Below are 18,723 nucleotides of genomic sequence, written 5' to 3'. Positions count from 1 at the left end.
CAGCGTAGTTATTCTCAACGGACAGAAGGGGGACTCTTTCAGTGGCCGTCGGTCAGTGATGTCTGCTATCTCCCGTCCTATTAAACCTTTTCATTGAACACGCAAGAGACCCTCCAAGACCACCACAGCTCTTTTTCCATCTTTGGAAGACCCATAACCAACTTTGAGATTCGCTTGTGATATTGACTTTATGGATGGCACCAACAGTTTACCCCAATACCTCATCAACATACTCTACTGAAGAGAAGTGATGGATGCCAGCACTGAAGATGTCGAAGATCGTGATGAACAGCATGACTAACACAGGTGCAAACACCACCATGAACGGCAGAAACCAGGCAAAAGTCAGCAGCCTCAAGCATTTGGGATCATTCCTGTCAGAGGATAGTACCAGTAACACTGAGGTCCGAATAACAATTTTCATAGCGAATCAGTTGTTAGACTTGGCAAGTTATGGACAAGTAGTTCTATCAGTTTCCTCACCAAAAACGGGCTCTGCAAGTCCCTTTTAGTCTACATCGTACTGTACGTATGCGAGACAAAGACGCTTCACGCGGACAGGGAACACAGGGTACAACCTTTTGAACATAAGTGTATCCAAAGACTGCTTTGCATCACTACATTGATCACAAGAATACGTTCGGATCATGACTGCAACACTTGTTAAACCCACAAGAGCCTCTATTTGCAACTATCAAACGACGAAAGCTGGTTTGGTAAGGACACGTCACTAGACAAGACTCACTGTGCAAAACTGTAATCCAGGGCACGCCAAAACAAGGTCACCTTCGAGTTATCAAAAGAAACGCTAGATGGACAATGTGAAAGATTGAAGGCCCTCCTCATGGATACATTACTCTCAGTAGCCCACAACAGACCTATCTGGAGGAGGATATCGGTATCGTTATCCCTCATCCCCCCAACGGCCAGAACGGTCAATGGAATGATGATGATGATGCTAATGATGATGATGGTAATCATGATTGAAATTATGCTTTGAAAACCTACCCGATATCTTTATTGAAGTTTGAATGTGAAATAGATATCAAGTTATATAAAATATTTGAAAACTGAACCATGAATATGCTTTTTACAAACCTGTTTAACATATTTTGAATAATTTTGTAGAGCGTATCTTATTGCAGCCAACCGCAAGATAAATTTCTTCTCTGTATTCCCAAACAGTAGACGACTAGTATGTTCGTAAAGACACGTGGTTTCCCCGTCGGTCCTTTCATAGCCAATATACCCAGGGATTGTTATGCTATCAAGTATCAATCAATAAGATTTATAATCATCAATTTTGTTGGCAAATATAAGTATATTTTGTCGACTATCAAGTACAATTAAAATGCATATCTCTCTAAAAAACTTGTGTGCATATTAGATAAATGATATTATAATAAAAATACTCTGATACAGTCATTTCTGAAACTTGTGTATAGAATAAATAAAAAAGTAATATACATTGCACAATAGCTGATAACAACGAAATTGGCAAAAATTGTCTGAAAACATAAACCTCAATCATGGATTGAGCTCACGACTTATATAGGATACAGAGAAGCATTTTTATAAACAACCTGATATTGAGTTTGGTATTTAGTAACATGTTAACTGTCGTTAATGAACTAGGTACAATTATGACCGTCAATTTGTAGCCTTGATATAACTTGATTACCCTCCCCCCACGCGCCCTCTTTCACGGAACTTGATCCCAGATTTTTCTATTTGTTATAATATTACATCACAATTATTTAATTATAAATATTTCGAATGGAATTAAAGATAGTTTAAGGCCAGAAAAAATAAGTTGAATGAAAATATCCTTTCCCGAGGTTCGGGCCCAGACCCTCTGGAAGCAAAAGTTTGTGCGCGACCATTTTCCCAGTATTTATAAGCGAATGATTAACGCTATTTTATTGATATACATTAAACAATATGATGAGCATCTAACTTATTTTTTACTGCAACAGTGCTTTTTGGTTATTTTTGTATATATTAAAAAAAAATCTATGGCAATTTGTTTAAAATGCCAATTTTCTAATACATGCACAAGATACTTTAATACAATTTAATTAGAATAACATGACTCAAACTAACGTACGTATTTATGACCCGCTTGGCAACCGTTGTAGGTTTTAAAATGGCATGTTCTTTCAGCTCCTCAAATACATTTATCCCGTGTGCATCTATCACTTGTAAACAGCTTCCGGACTCAAAGGTCACCTGTCCCATCAATAATTTGTATACATCTCCGCATAAGTCCTGCAAATAGTTTATGAAAACTTAAACTTTAAAGAATAGAGACAACACTAGCAATTAACTAACGTCATAAATGGAACACAATTTAAAGTATGAAAACATCTAAGGGTTCATTTCCAATGTTTATGTTATTAAACTAACTATTTTGCTGTGATTAGCATTAAACACGAAACTTATAACAGCAGTTTTAAACAAAGCATAGAACACAAACCCGGCAACAGCATTTGCCGCTCGACACAAGCCTTTGCTACAATAAACTACAATAAACTCGATTTTCATGGATATTGTAGCCACAATTTATTAATTGTTTAAGATCATACGCATTATCTATTTAGAACAACAGCAGGTCATCCAAAACATAATATGTTATATCCCCAAACATATTTTAGACCACTGATTTATTATAAAAATGAGTATTAAGTTATACAAAATGGAGTGATGAAATGTATCAAATGAATGCAATATTTATATTTTACAATCAGCTTATTTACAAATGAAAACGAAGTTATAATTACAACAAGTTATAATTACATAAAACAAAAGGCAGTTTTATTTGATACAGACATGTCTTGTTTTTAACACATCAATAAGTCAATGTTTTACCTTTCCATTGCTTTTCGGATTACATGGAAACAAAGGGACTATCTGATAAGTGAGTTGATTTGATGACTTCATCCAGTACATGTGCAGTTCTCGATCACTGGATAATTCTGTCTTTAATGAAACGTCAAGACCGCAAATTGATTCTACATGTCGGCCGTCAAACGTATTATTCTCAAAGTGTTGGATGATTTTACGGTTTAATACGCCACTCAAAAATTCAACGTAAAACGGCGCTGAAAAAACACACAAATAAAATGAGTAATTGGTTCGGTTTACGTTCAAATCAAATACTGTTTTTATTTTGGAATGCACACTGATAATACCAAATTTGTAAAGCGTACTATTAATTGACCTATTCATATTATGTGATCATCTCGTTAGTAAGCTGGTTGGCGTGAACCTCGCCAATAAATCTCTTATATTGGTCAATCGACACAAACACGAACATTTGTTATAATGGATGTGACAACTTGTTCTTCGGTATATGGATTAAAATTGGATTGGATTCACACAGGAGAGGGAATCGTCGAGTTAGAAGAAAACTATCCAGTTAACTTAAATCGAGCGCCTAAGGTTAAGCGAAACGCTCTCGAGACCATTTCCTGGGTAGAATCAGTACTTGGTGTATATGGGAGGAGATCTCCCACGTTGGGGATCGGACCCGTGACCTCCCGATAGCTATGCAAACACATTATCCCCTACTTCACGGCGACCGTAGTTGAGTTAGCTAAGCGTCTGCTGTGTCAAGTAAGATTGACAGCTTTGATTTAGTTATTTTGTTACTTTAATGTTTTTAATGTTGTCTACTTGGCTTGTGATACATTCCATATTTACATTTTTATAGCGTCATGCTGTATACATATATTCCGTTCTTACCATTCCCTTTGTTCGCGTTCACTGTTTCGTTCACTAAGTTGCGAAATGCAACGGACACACATCCTTTAACGTTTCTTTCCTTCTCTGCAAAACCTATTTCATGTGACTTGAAGAAGGTTTTAGCCGCATAAAAATCGCCATTGAATTTATCGTTTAGCTACAAATAAATACATCAGCATTATTAAATAATGTATTTTCTTACTAAAAAGTGCTGCTCACATATTTTGTTTGCGGAAAAAATGTATAGGTTAGTATATTTATAGTTTTTACTTTTCTAGTTAATTTGTTCTCAATTAATGGCGGAAGAAGTTAAATAAACAAAATTATACGATTTTATTAAATGACCATGAACTAGTATAATATATAACATTTAGCCGAAAAACAAGATTCTTATCGATACCTTATCTACATATGTTTCAAAGTGATTAATGGCATATCTTGCTGCTGCTAGTCTTAAGATGTACATAAGAGATTGGTCTCCGCACAGCATGAGGCTCAACCATTCGTACACGGATGTGTTTCCTCCTCTGGGTTTTGTATATGCCTTATATCCAGGGACATTGATCCTGAAATACATTAAAACAGGAGAAAAGATAAAGCACACCCATCAACACATTAAAATTTGGAACAGCCATAGGAAACAAATGGAGGCTTTAACCTGAGCACACAAGTAATCACAATACACGTACATGTTTATAATAAACTGTATAGCCTAAGAGGATTGCAATCAAACCAAACATGTAATAAACATTTAATATTATTAAAATGTATTTACAGTTTAATAAGTCTTCGTCATTTCACATTTAGATAAGATTTATGAAACTCCAGAACAGGGGACGATTTCTTGTTATGGCTTCACTTTATTTTCTTCAATTATTTTTTGTGTGTAAGTTTTTTTAATTGTTTTTATGGTAGCATATCTGTTAACTGTTTATTGGTTTCTACACGCAATATAATACATACATATAATTAATTTCATGGTCTTCTTGAACATTTCTAAGTGATTGAAAATGGCTTTTTTCACTAAGAATGATCGCAAATTATAATACTTATTTATTTTAATGTTTCTGCATGTAGATTTTGTGGCTAAAAGTGTTACCAATTGTAGTACGGTGAAGTCCCATAAAACCCAAACTCTTCAGGTATATCTTTAAGTACGTTTTGTAAGAGAAAGGATAAATAAACAAAAATTTGACACTGCTTGATGTGTTTTTGTTGTTTGATCCTATTTCAATCGGCATTGGTGCTACAGTTTAGTGTTTTCATTGTCTTTTATACAAGATGCTTTTGACGACGGACTTGCGATGGCATGTATTTTTGTCGTTTACTATTAATTCAACTTAAAAACATTACAAATCAGTGTGTGCGCAGTCAAAAATAGAACATTCACCATACATATGCATTTCAATGTTTCGTCACAAATTACATTATAGAGAACTACTTTCAAACAGTTAAATGCTTACGTTCTAATTATTCGATCCGGTTTAATAAATTCCATTCCTTTTAGGTCGTCAAACATATCTTTTTTAGATTGTTCAAAAACTTCAAAGCAGCTTATCCACTTGTAAGGTTCCTGTTCTTTTATGTTTTCTATCAGAGTCTTGACCATGCCCTGCAATAATATAACAGCACAAATTACTTCGAATTCGCTAGAAATTGACTAAAGCGTTGAAACAATATATAAAAGTACACATTTACTGCAAATTGGCATGCCAATATCCACGTGTTTCCGTGTTAAATCTCGTTCTCTTATCAATAAAATGATATTCTGACAGTAACTGTAAACTATTTTTATGATAACAATTCTTACTTCATTGTGTTTGTATGGAATGTGGGTTTCTTTTGCAATGTTTGTGCCATCACTTGTAAACGCAGGTATAACACAATATCTGTGCGGATAGTTAGCTGACTTCATCCAAACAATATGCAGTTCTCGTGAACATGACTGGCTGGATTCCAAAGCCAATTTGAAGCCTGCTGTTGTCCGTACGTCTCGATCATGGTATTGATTGTTCTCGAAGTGTTGGGTCAGGTTACAGTGCAAAACGCAACCCAGTAATGCTGCGTGAAACGGGCCTGCGATAGCATAATGGAAAGTCATTGACATATGTGTTGGCAATTTTATGTTAGAATGTATTACACTTTTTAAAAATATCAAAAGTACCTGTACTTCCAGTAACTGCTAGTTGATGTAATAAATTGTCAAGCGCCATACATACACTTTCCTCAGTTAACGGAGATGTGAAATCGTTAAAATATATGCCGTGCAATTCGAAGAATATACGGGCCTCAATCAAAGGAGTTTTGGACTGATTAAATTCTTTCAACAGCTGAAATAAAAAAAACATTCACATAAGGGTGGCGCATATACTGTGTAGATTGCTATTATTTTAATAGATCTACTTACACAAAAAGATACAATTCTAATAAACCAAATTAATAAATACTACATGTATTAATGTCGATATTTTCTAAGATTTTGGTATTTTTGGGGGATAAAGAACACTCACTGCACGTCAGTATGCAATGTGTCATGTATTAAATGACTATATAAATAGCTACCACAGTCAAAATACATATTTTCAAAATATGATATGAAAACATGTTTTATTTTTAAACGTTCGCCCTATATCAAATACAGATCGCATTACCGCTTTAAGATATGTATCAAAATGCTGTATTCCATATCGTGCAGCAGCTAATTGAAGAGTGCCCTTCAAATTGTTGTTGCCACACAGAAGATGACTAATCAGTAGGTAAAGATCCGCAGTTTCCACTCCAGGAATCCCATATGTCTTAAACCCAGCAATATCTATCCTGTAATAATAATCTTACGTGAAATATCCGTCTACGATCCGTCTTATACTTTATGCATTCTACTCGCTTCTACAAAGATAATGTTATGTATGCAGAACTCCGTTCATATGCAAATTATGCGGTCATTTCCCCGAAAGTTAATACACTGACGACTTAAAGAAACAATTCAATGATATAATTAACATGTGTAATTTTTAGACTATGTCGCATTGTCGAAATATTGATGAACACCCCCCAACACACACACACACGCACGCACACACAGACACAAAGGCACGTTTCGTTATATAAAGTGAGGCATAATATTCTCGTTTAGAAACTCTACGTTTAAACGTGGACATTATTCAGCGCATTTGTTTAAATGTTCGTAATTCACGTCATTTTCCAAATGGACAACTTCATTTTACAGATTCACAACGTAATATCATAGGACAACTTTACAACAAACAAACATTCAGACAAAGAGACAGACAAGATTGACGGACTGACGACGATGCACAACCAAGTTACCAAACAGCGTTAGTCTCCGTCTACTTTGTTGCGTGTGGTATAAAGCATATATATTGAATTATTCTTTATCACAGATAGACCTACGAATTAATTGTGGCACAGTTGGTCAGCTCCATAACGTCCTTCTCTTGTAAGTTGTCATACATAAAGCCTTGATCGAAAGTAAAGCCTTCATTGTTCTTTAAACTTGCGTAGGCCTCCTTACACCAATCCTGAAATTCAGGTGTTTTGTTTTACAATTGACATGTTTCATGTCCACCATGTTTAAATTAATTAGAAAGGCATAGCTGATTAAACCATATTGCATTAAAATATGTAAGAAAATAAAAAGTATTGTATATCGATTCAAAGTCGATTGAGAATGTTTTACATCAGCTATTAAAATCCGGACGAAAAAAGCTATGTGCCTGTAGAACGAGCTTGATCATTGCAGTGAAAGGATGGATTATAGATAAAACTATCATATCTATGCCGTGACTCTACCGCTGCGATTTAAACTCCTGAGCATTGGACGCCCATAGACTGCGGTATGCCATACATATAAGCGCTTTAAGAAACTGTATCTTCATGAATATTGTTTCCAGTTCGAGTAATGTATTGCTTACCAGCTTTAGCTATGATTTGTCTTATTTAACGGTTTATTCATACATATAATACCGCACAACATATCACAGTCATCAAACTATGAAGTAAATGATCATGTCCTAACAAATTTAAACAAGTGACATTAAGTTTGTATTGAAAGTCATAAAATAAACATGTAGCATGCCCTAAATTGTTTAAATTTAATGTAATCCTTCCTGTCAGAAATCATGAAAAATAATTATTCCCCTTAACAACGTTATTGAGATTATGATGAGTGGTAACACAGATTACACCTTATGACCTGCATGTTTCGTCACTTAAAAAGAAGAATTATTTCGGATACGATGTTTTCCGATCCCGCGCTTTTGCAGTCGATGGTGCCATTTTTTTTTAAAGGAAACTAACTTGTAAAGATGGACAAATTTGGCATCAACAGCAAATAAGTATAGACATTAGCTCATTATATCTAGTAAAGGTTATTTCTTTGGGGACGAATTTTACAATGAGTGTAAGTCACATTGTAATAGAAAGATTTGTGACTTCAAATAATACTCAGAGCGAATATCACGAAAACAACTCTTTAAACATTTGGTTATTTCAAAGTTTAACTGCTAAAAAATCAATAAACATTCGATTTTGCTTCATTTACAAATATGTTAAGACATAATTTAAGTTACGTTTACTTTGTATTCAGATTGCGATACTGTTTTATAAAATCGTCTAAAAGTCCTGTAGTAACTGTGTTTGCTGCTTTATCAACATATTTTTATGTCAATATATTTTTTAATGAACTGTTGTTTGAAACACTGAGAAATGCTTTCTTGATTATATTCAACAGAGTTTTCAAAACGTTATTAAAACATTTAATTGTTTTGAAACTCAGTTCCGACAACTGTGTTTAAGTCAACATTGTTGTATTCAAACTTAACCTTATTTAAGATGATTATCTTAAATACACAAAACTTTAAATTGTTTAAATTCTTTAATACTCACCTGGGGTGTATAATTTTGTGTTTGCGAGCTTGAAGATCTCCTGTGTGCAGCCGTTGTATCCGTTCGGGCTTGAACAATGTTAACAAATCTCAAGACTTTATATAATGTACTGTAGCAGGAATAACTAATTAAGTGTTAGGATGTCTGTAAAATATTTAGTTTGTAATAATACTTTGTTAAGTAGCATTTGTTTTATGTTATTTATGTTAATATAATTATCCAAACTTTAGTTGTAGGTATGTTGTTTTTTCTAAACGAGTTAAACTAGACTATGATTTTGCTTAATACAAGTAAATCACCAAACAATATAATTTTGAGGAAAGACCTGATTGCTCAAAGTATTTACTTTTACTAACGTAGTGTTAAGTGATCATTTATGCTAATCGCGCAAATTTCACTTTGGTTCAAACGCTCGGGCCCGCTGAAACTTTACGTACCTGTGGAGCTAAGCGAAACAAATACAATGTTCATGTGTGTTAAACCGAATGACTTTCGACATAAAAAGTAAATATTTCATGTTAAAGGTATATTTTATTTTCAACAGTTTAATATATTTTAAATATTGTTTCTAGCATAGCCCAGTTTACTACATTCAATCTTAAATAGGCTTTCAAACAAAAAAGCTTTTATAATTGAAAACATATACCACAAATTACTAATTATGATAAGTGAAGAATGACACTTGTTACATCCAACGTGATCCTTAAACTTCATCGTTCCATAATTCTTATAACATCAACCCGTGAGTGTTTTTCAATATTACGAACATTTGAAGGTAGTTGTACAGATAATAGTCGACTCGTTCACTACTTCAGTTAGCCCGTAGTCTGTACGACCGTTGTGGCACCACAGCTGACATGGCAACCAAACCTCTCCTTTCTTTTCGTCTTTCGGACATTCTCATGGCTTCAAGTATTCACCAGTGCTCCATCTAGGATTTAAAAAGGGCAGGGGGCTTTTTTGTCAAAAGGGCGCTTTCGACGCGCAGTAATTTGTCAAAAGGGCACTATCGAGCGCGCTATTTTTTCTAAAATGCTTCCTGTTGCATGTTAATTTATATGTTATTAATAATTGTTAGAATATATTATTCCCATTATTATTTAACCATTTAAATATAATGTCTACAATGAGAAATAAATTAATTACTTGTTATGTAATAAGAGATAAATTATCATATGTAAAATATATTTTTTTTTAGGGCAGGGGGCCCTAGGAAGGGCAGGGCAGAGGTTCGGGGGGGCAGGACGAAGGTTCGGGAGGGCAGGGCGGAGGTTCGGGAGGGCAGGGCGGGGCGCCCTCAAATTTAGGCCTAGCTGGAGAACTGATTCACCCAGTCCATTATAAGATGTTATCTTCCCATCGTTTCTGCCTCTCTTTCTCCCTCTCTTCTTTTCTCGGGTGGCTGATGAGGCTGATATTTATATTGTTCGTGCACGGCTGTAAGACTTGTAAGTTGACTTTCTTTGGGAGGGTGATGATGAGGGATAGCGTCCACGGTATTGGCCATTCCATGTCTGCAAGATCGTTTTGCAGATGGTCAGTAAGGTGCTGGTTATCTCCCCCCTGCCGGCACCAACTCTTCCTTGATGGTGTCCGTTCATGCTTACTTACCCATTTTCAGCGATCTGATTGCTGTTTCAACGTTTTCACGAGGGATGGAGTAGTCGTCGTTGTCGAATGAATTCTGGACTTCTGCGTAATCGGTGGCTCTGTAGTTGTACAATGCTGATTTAGTATGTTTGCCATGTTTTAGGATGTCTTGTTCCTCCGTCAGACATTTGCCATCTTTGTTCTTGATCGTGTCGGATTTGTCCCGCCGTTGTGTTATGCTCGTCCGATCTTTCACCAGCTGGTAAGCTTTCTCGTTGTTGTTATTCTTCAGCAAGAAAATTATCGTTTAAATACAATAGCCAAACGTTATAAATGTACAAACCTTGAGTGTCGTGGATTGAGGCTTTGGTAATAACGGCTGGGCATGTTGAAGTTCCGTGCTCTAATATGCGAGCAGCTGCAAAAAATAAACAATTCAAATGAACCGATTTTCAATACCTGTAGAATATAATTTAATTAGTATATTAGTATGTGATCTGGTTATCGTTAAGCTCTGTGTTACAGACGGTGATAAACGACATTACTATATATGTAGAGTCTTTGTTTTTTCTGCTTTGTTTGTTTTTTGGTATAGAAATAGATAAGTTAAATGTTTCCCGATGTTAACAATTACCATTGATATTGTATATGATTTATAATGTAACATGGCACCAACATTTAACGATTATAATAAAGCATTGGTGACCACAAACTTTAAAAAATAAAAACAAAATAAAATCTATTGAACAAAAATCAATACCAAACGGGTAGAAGTAATTCATGGACTGTTGCATTGGCAATGTATTAAGTGTTAACATGCACAAGAATTCCGCTCAGTATATTTTATGCTTTATGCAGGACAAAGCTTTTGCACATCTCTTACGTACACTTCTTACGTGTCTTAGTTTGAAGCAGTACTTATCGTCAGTCGAGTGGTCGAATTGATGTACTGTTTATACAGGTATGAAACGACGAAACAAATTAAGCAGTTAACAACTTAAAATGAGACAACATCATGCAAGAAAATGAATGCACTAAACGTTGCTGAATGAACGGCTACAGACTTTGGCGAGTCTTTTTTAAAACATTTATCCCAAATATTGCATTTAATTTTTGTATTTTTAAAGATGTGATTTCATAATAAAAAAACACACACTCGTGACCTGCCAAAAGAATCGTGCGTTTACCCAAAGTATGTAATGAAAAATCTTTCCGGTGTAAAACTTGCACAAATATTACACATAACTAACATTCCAGCGGGCACTATTAGATGCGCGCGCATCTAGTCAGCGGGCGCCATTCTGAATAGCGCCCGCTGATTAGATGCGTGCGCATATTTACCGGGCACTATTCAAAATAACGGACCTGTGTAGTTAATACTCGCAAAGAAGAAAAAAAAATATGTGAGGTAAAATATTAACAAATGCATTTATGATCATCGGAAGGGCACTTTGCGATGTTCGGTTTCTCGGCGATTATTACAAAACTGCAGAATACTGTACAGAGAAATTCAAATATTACGCCCCCATTATATCCCATTTTATAAAATACTGATTTCAATTTCTTTTATCATAAACAGCGCAAGCATGAACCGCCCTTTAAATGAGTCTGCGTACCTTTGATTGGAGGTGACAATATGGACCTGGGGGTAAGTCTTTTATACCGCTTTCATTTAAGTGTTTGTTTATAATATAATTTGTTTCACAAAGTTATGATTTTAAACGACATATTTCAAAACTAATCCATAAAATCACATTTTAAACAATATTTATTAATCTTTCAAGTTAACTTGCATACATGTTCTTACTATTAAAACAATTATGTTCTTACGAACCTCCAACAATTGATAAATTAAAAGAACGTTATTGATGTTAACTATGCCTGTACATTAAACCCTGAATGAATAAATAAACACAACCATACAAGAAACCAAATCGAAGTATATATTTCAAGATCCATTATTTTATTAATCTGTGTTTTCTTTATTGAATCTCAATTGAACTTATAATTCATTTTCAAATGCAATGAGCTTATCATTCCGTACTTTATCTACGACAAGGACCGGAAAACGCCGAATGACGAGATTATCGTACATTTGGCTAAAAAGGATTTACCTACAACTGAAATCACGAACATATGGTACTTACGTTAAAAATTGACTGTCTTAGTACCAAGTTTAATGAACAAAAACTATTAATAGTGTATCACTAGAGACATGATTTTAATAAAGGATTCGACTCGGCAAATTCAATGACATTTATAAATATTGTTTGTGTCGCCATTTCTAAACACGATGCACGTAAGCTTTACTGATTGTCATGTTACTTACATTGATTTATGAAAAGAGGACTCTGGTTGTATAATTCAAATTTCAAGTTGCTAAGAAAATTATATAAAATTGCAAAAAATGATCTGTTATTGCGCCCACATGTTCTCCAGAAAGTGAAGCGATTATTAAAAAAATAAGCGTTTGGCAAAAAATAGATTAGTTGAAATTTAAATTACAAACTCGTGGAAAGAATTCGGTGTAGAAGCAAATGAGAGCATGTTCTTGAATTCATTTGTTTTGATTACTAATCCATCGGTTGGCTTACTTTGCACTTCTCTAGGTCTATGCGAGGTTGGTACAGACATGCCGCTCGCGATCTTTTCCTCGGCGTCCACAGACTTGCCGCTCGCGATCTTTGTCTCCGTGTCCACAGACTTGCCGCTCGCGATCTTTGTCTCGGTGTCCACAGACTTGCCGCTCGCGATCTTTGTCTCGGTGTCCACAGACTTTCCGCGCGCGATCTTTGTCTCGGTGTCCACAGACTTGCCGCTCGCGATCTTTGTCTCGGTGTCCACAGACTTGCCGCTCGCGATCTTTGTCTCGATGTCCACAGACTTGCCGCTCGCGATCTTTGTCTCGGTGTCCACAGACTTGCCGCTCGCGATCTTTGTCTCGGTGTCCACAGACTTGCCGCTCGCGATCTTTGTCTCAGTGTTAATTTCTTGGACACCTACAAAATATGTTCATCGTGTAGATTATATTAGTCATGTGAGGGTGATCGGTTTTTAAAAAATACGTTAAAACGACATACCTTTGCCAAAATGATCAGTCACAATGCCCAACTTATCTGCAGGGGATATGGTAGAATGTAAGGCAAACACTTTTTGCTTTTTCTCGTCCGCCTCAATCGTTTGCAACGGTATCTTTTCTGAAACACGAATTTGTTAAATACAATAATATCGGAAAACAAATACATTTGACATTGCTTATATAATAAATTTAGTGAAATAAGTTGATTCAAATTTTCATTTCGTCTTACTGGTAATAATTTTGAAACTATTGTTTATTCATGTCGGGGCTGAACAAGTTGCTTAGTGTCTAAATTCTGGTTTAATCCATTCTTAATGTAAACTGAAACTGACAAGAATCGTACGATTGTTTGAATTCCGTAATATAATGCTGTATATTACGTTACCACGGAATCCTTATAAATCAAATTAATGTAGTCAGTTGTTGTTGTACTCTTTTGTAAATTTACCTTGCTTAAAATGCGTTATTGATTTCCCCGGATGACTAAGCACCAAATGTAAACATTTACCTGTCAAATAATAAATTGCCGAATGATCTACTTTGATAGTAGTATATTGTTTTATGACAGACAGACAGACAGACAGACAGACAGACAGACAGACAGACAGACAGACAGACAGACAGACAGACAGACAGACAGACAGACAGACAGACAGACAGACAGACAGACAGACAGACAGACAGACAGACAGACAGACAGACAGACAGACAGACAGACAGACAGACAGACAGACAGACAGACAGACAGACAGACAGACAGACAGACAGACAGACAGACAGGCAGACAGATAGACAGACGGACGGACGAACGGACGGACAGACGACGGACAAAGACCGGTCACAAAAGCTCACCTGAGCAATCAGGTGAGCTAAAAAGATGCAATGATTATAATGCACACATGTCAGATGGATAACAAAGTTATAAGGTGTTCAAAACATCTACATGATAAATTCCATTTTTGATTGATTTTATAATTAAATTCTATCAACTTGACCATTATATTGTTTCATGATCCTAGGCGTAAGCTTTCTTGAGTTATCATCCAGAAACCATTTTACTGTGTCAAGTAACAGTGACCTTGACCTAGTGACCTAAAAGTCAATACATGTCATCTGCAAGTCATGATCAATGTACCTATGAAGTTTCATGATCTCAGGCATAGGCCTTCTTGAGTTATCATCTGGAAACCATTTTTCTAAGTTGAAACACTGTGACCTTCACCTTTGACCTAGTGACCTGAAAATCAATAGGGGTCATCTGCGAGTCATGATCAATGTACCTATGAAGTTTGATCATCCTAGCCATAAGCGTTCTTGAGTAAAACAATTTTACTATTTTGGGTCACTTCAATGTACCTATGAAGTTTCATGATCCTAGGCGTAAGCGTTATTGAGTTTTCATCCGGAAACCATTTTTCTAATTTGAGTCACCGTGACCTTGACCTTTGACCTAGTGACCTGAAAATCAATAGGGGTCATCTGCAAGTCATGATCAATGTACCTATAAAGTTTCATGATCCTTAGCATAAGCTTTCTTGAGTTATCATCCGGAAACCATTTTAATATTTCGGGTAACTTTGACCTTGACCTTTGACCTAGTGACCTGAAAATCAATAGGGGTCATCTGCAAGTCATGATCAATGTACCTATGAACTTTCATGATCTTAGGCATAAGCGTTCTTGAGCTTTCATCCGGAAACCATTTTACTGTTTCGGATCACCGTGACCTTGACCTTTGATCTAGTGATCCGAAAATCAATAGGAGTCATTTGTGAGTCACGATCAATGTACCTATGAAGTTTCATGATCCTAGGCATAAGCGTTTTTGAGTTATCATGCAGAAACCATTTTAATATTTTGGGTCACCGTGACCTTGACCTTTGACCTAGTGACCTCAAAATCAATATGGGTCATCTGCGAGTCATGATCAATGTACCTATGAAGTTTCATGATCCTAGGCGTAAGCGTTCTTGAGTTATCATCCGGAAACCATTTTACTATTTCGAGTCACCGTGACCTTGACCTTTGATTTAGTAACCTTTAAATCAATAGGGGTCATCTGCGAGTCATGATCAATATACCTATGAAGTTTCATGTTCCTAGGCCTTAGCGTTCTTGACTTATCATTCGGAAACCATCTGGTGGACAGACATACGGACCGAAATGAGCAAAACAATATACCCCCTCTTCTTCGAAGGGGGGGGGGGCATAAAAATGTGACTTCCATAGTGTTCAATCACAAGGATTGACCGAAACCATTTTTGAACTCAACTTTCGTATCAAGGAAACAAATGTTCTGACCAAATTTCATGAAAATTTGGCCAAAAATGTGACTTCTAGAGTGTTAATATGTTTTCACTATATACATATAGAGAAAAATGCCCCGCCCACTCGCGGCCATGTTTTTTCACCGATCCGAACCATTGTCAAACTCGTCCAAGAAATCAATAAAACCAATGTTTTGACCAACTTTCATGATGATTGGGCAAAAATTGTGACTTCTAGAGTGTTTACAAGGTTTCTCTATAGCCAAATAGGAAAAACTGCCACTATATACATATAAAGAAAAATGCCCCGCCCACTGGCGGCCATGTTTTTTATCACCGATCTGGACAATTTTAGAACTCGTCCGAGATATCAATTAAATCAATGTTTTGACCACTTTTCATGATGATTGGGCAAAAATTGTGACGTCTAGAGTGTTTCCAAGGTTTCTCTATAGCCAAATAAGGAAAACTGCCCCGCCCACTGGCGGCCATGTTTCTCAACAGACCGGAACCACTTTTGAACTCAATCAAGATATCATTAAGACAAACATTTTGACAAAGTTACATGAAGATTGAACATCAAATGTGACTTCTACAGTGTTTACAAGGTTTTTCTTTTCTTAGACCTAGGCCCGTATTCACCAAACGATTCTTAGACTTATGTCTAAGAATAAAGAAAATTCTTTAAATTAGAATATTCAAGAATTTCTTTAATTTTGAGTCAAACTCTGCAGTTAACATCTCTATCTATATTATTCTTCATATAGAACATTTTGTTAATGACATAATCACCAGTGGAGGCCTGTATATGTTCAAACACTGAACACATTTTTCTTGATTCTAAGTCTATTCTCTATTCTTAAGTCTAAGAATCGGTTGGTGAATACCGGCCCAAGTGACCTAATTTTTAACCCGGCACAACCCACTTTCGAACTCGGCCGAGATTTTATTGGGGCAAAGCTTCTGACCAAGTTTCATGATGATGAGACAAGAAATGTGGCCTCTAGAGTGTTTACGAGCAAATGTTAACGGACGGACGGACGGACGGACAGAGAAACAGCCACACAGACAGACAGACGAACAGACAGACAGACAGACAGACAGACAGATATACAGACAGACAGACAGACAGACATACAGACAGACAGACAGACAGACAGAAATTTTCAACAACGCATTATGAAAAAGAAAATAGTAATAGGAACGAAGTTTTATATATTTTTACAAAGCAATTACTTATCAAACAAAGTGGCGTGAGCACAAATTAAATATAATTACAACAAAACAGAAAAAAAGAAAATGAAAAAAGAGGATGAACATTTAAAGTATTCTTGCATTAATAATAGATATTTGTACTTTAAGTGATTCTTTTACAAAAGGCATTCTTTTATAAGTTCTATTTTATAATTCGATTGCAGTAAATTTAAATATTTATACAATGATGACCTTTTGTAATATGTGTTTTATGTTTTTTTTCTAATGTTTCTAAACGCCGGGCAAATGCAAGTAAAAAGAAATTCATCTTCAATGTCGGTCGAATCGCAACAAATGCAGTATCTTAATATCTAGAAACTTATCTTGCATAACGACCGGTTTGAATTTGTAGTGGATGGGCTGACAATCTTAATCTAGTGAAAAGTAACATGAAGCGTGTTTTTGCATCAAGATACTATCGTATTTAATCTGAATATATTAAAAGTTGAACTTGAAATTACCTGTCTTCTGTTTAAAAAAGAATACAACTATACAGGCTGCAATTAATAAAGATGCTCCCGTGACTACCACTTGGAATATTCGTATATTCGGCATTGACTCATTCGGAGATTTTTCTGAAAGAACAATTATGTCAATTGCAAAATAATAACATCTTTGAAATTGAGCTTTACAATTAAACTACATATTTACACATGGCAACATCACAATAATATTAAGACGAGCACACAACACCAATAAAATATTGAACGAGCCGATATTATATTTACAAAAATGTATTGTTATTACATGTCTTTCTTTTATTCGCTGTATTCGCTATATACATGTTGAATATTTATGCTAATGTAAACGCACGGCAGTTAAAATATGAAATATGTCGTGAGATTTATGTTCTTTAAGTTACTTAAAACGTGTATAAAATGATAAACTTTGTTATAAGACCAAATATGTGCAGGTCTTCAATTGTTTTACCGTCAAGTAGGCTTAAATTATATTATTATATTTTCGCAAGAAGGACTCTTTCAAAATCGGTTCGGAAATTATAGTTTAAATAAACTCAAACTGATAAATAGTTGTGTTGTTTATATGTGTAAGATATTTGATCGTCAACAAATCAATCGTTGGGACATCATTTCATGACGTTTTTTGTTGAAATCAGGTCGAAGTATGAAATGACTAAACATTTTTGAATGTTTCTTAAAGTGAACACATCGTTTTTCTTTCTACAATAAGCTTTTTTAAAAGATATATCATGTTGTTGTTGTTTTTTCATTTTAGTTTTTTACATTTTGATAATCTCATGAATTAATCGTTTTTTTAAATTCGCATAAGGGTATCAAATAAAATTAAAAATCGTGAACAATATTTGTAAAATATAATCTTATATTCAACTTTCAGTACAGCAAATGATTTATTTGTGCCAATGCTTTCATGATTAAAAGACGGTAATTTACAAAGAACGCCAATATACGAAGAAATCACAAGAAGACCACTTATTCCTAACTGTGCCTCAGGACTTTAACAAATACTCAAAAGAGTGCATGAAATGACAAATCTTTTAAGATACTATACAATTGATTGTAATGAAAATGTGGTATATGAGTATGATATTTACATACAAAACCAACACTTTTTTAAACATAATTCATTGCATTTTGTTACTATTCAATAGCCAGGTGTTCGTTTTACTTAAGATTACATAACTAATTGTACATATACCGGTAGACAAAGTTGTGTCCTTGTCTTCAACAACAGTTGTAAATACGGACGCGATTTCATGGTCAGAACTATAACAAAGAACAGAGCTTCATGCAAATGAGAATATCAGCATGCACTCATCCATAAGGAACTACTTTATAACATTGATGATCACGTTTATTTAAAATTTGTTTTAATATTAAAATGCCATCATATGTCACTAACTAC

General features: G+C 35.2%; 1 protein-coding gene across 1 annotated transcript; it reads right to left on the bottom strand.

The window, feature by feature from the left end:
- Positions 1-208: 208 nt before the first annotated feature.
- On the bottom strand, positions 209-16,763 carry LOC127840662 (uncharacterized). Its single transcript, XM_052369075.1, has 16 exons — positions 16,760-16,763; positions 13,320-13,436; positions 12,834-13,238; positions 10,583-10,657; positions 8,650-8,717; positions 7,156-7,283; positions 6,396-6,561; positions 5,909-6,074; positions 5,555-5,820; positions 5,208-5,356; positions 4,145-4,310; positions 3,745-3,901; positions 2,869-3,101; positions 2,108-2,268; positions 1,077-1,264; positions 209-399 (listed from the first exon to the last, which is right to left on the bottom strand). Exons 1-16 carry the CDS (start codon positions 16,761-16,763, stop codon positions 209-211), a joined length of 2,640 nt encoding a protein of 879 aa, XP_052225035.1.
- Between the last annotated feature and the right edge of the window lie 1,960 nt (positions 16,764-18,723).

Source organism: Dreissena polymorpha, chromosome 8 (genome assembly GCF_020536995.1).
Source record: "Dreissena polymorpha isolate Duluth1 chromosome 8, UMN_Dpol_1.0, whole genome shotgun sequence".
NCBI lineage: Eukaryota > Metazoa > Mollusca > Bivalvia > Myida > Dreissenidae > Dreissena > Dreissena polymorpha.
This window is presented reverse-complemented; position numbering and strand designations above follow the sequence as displayed.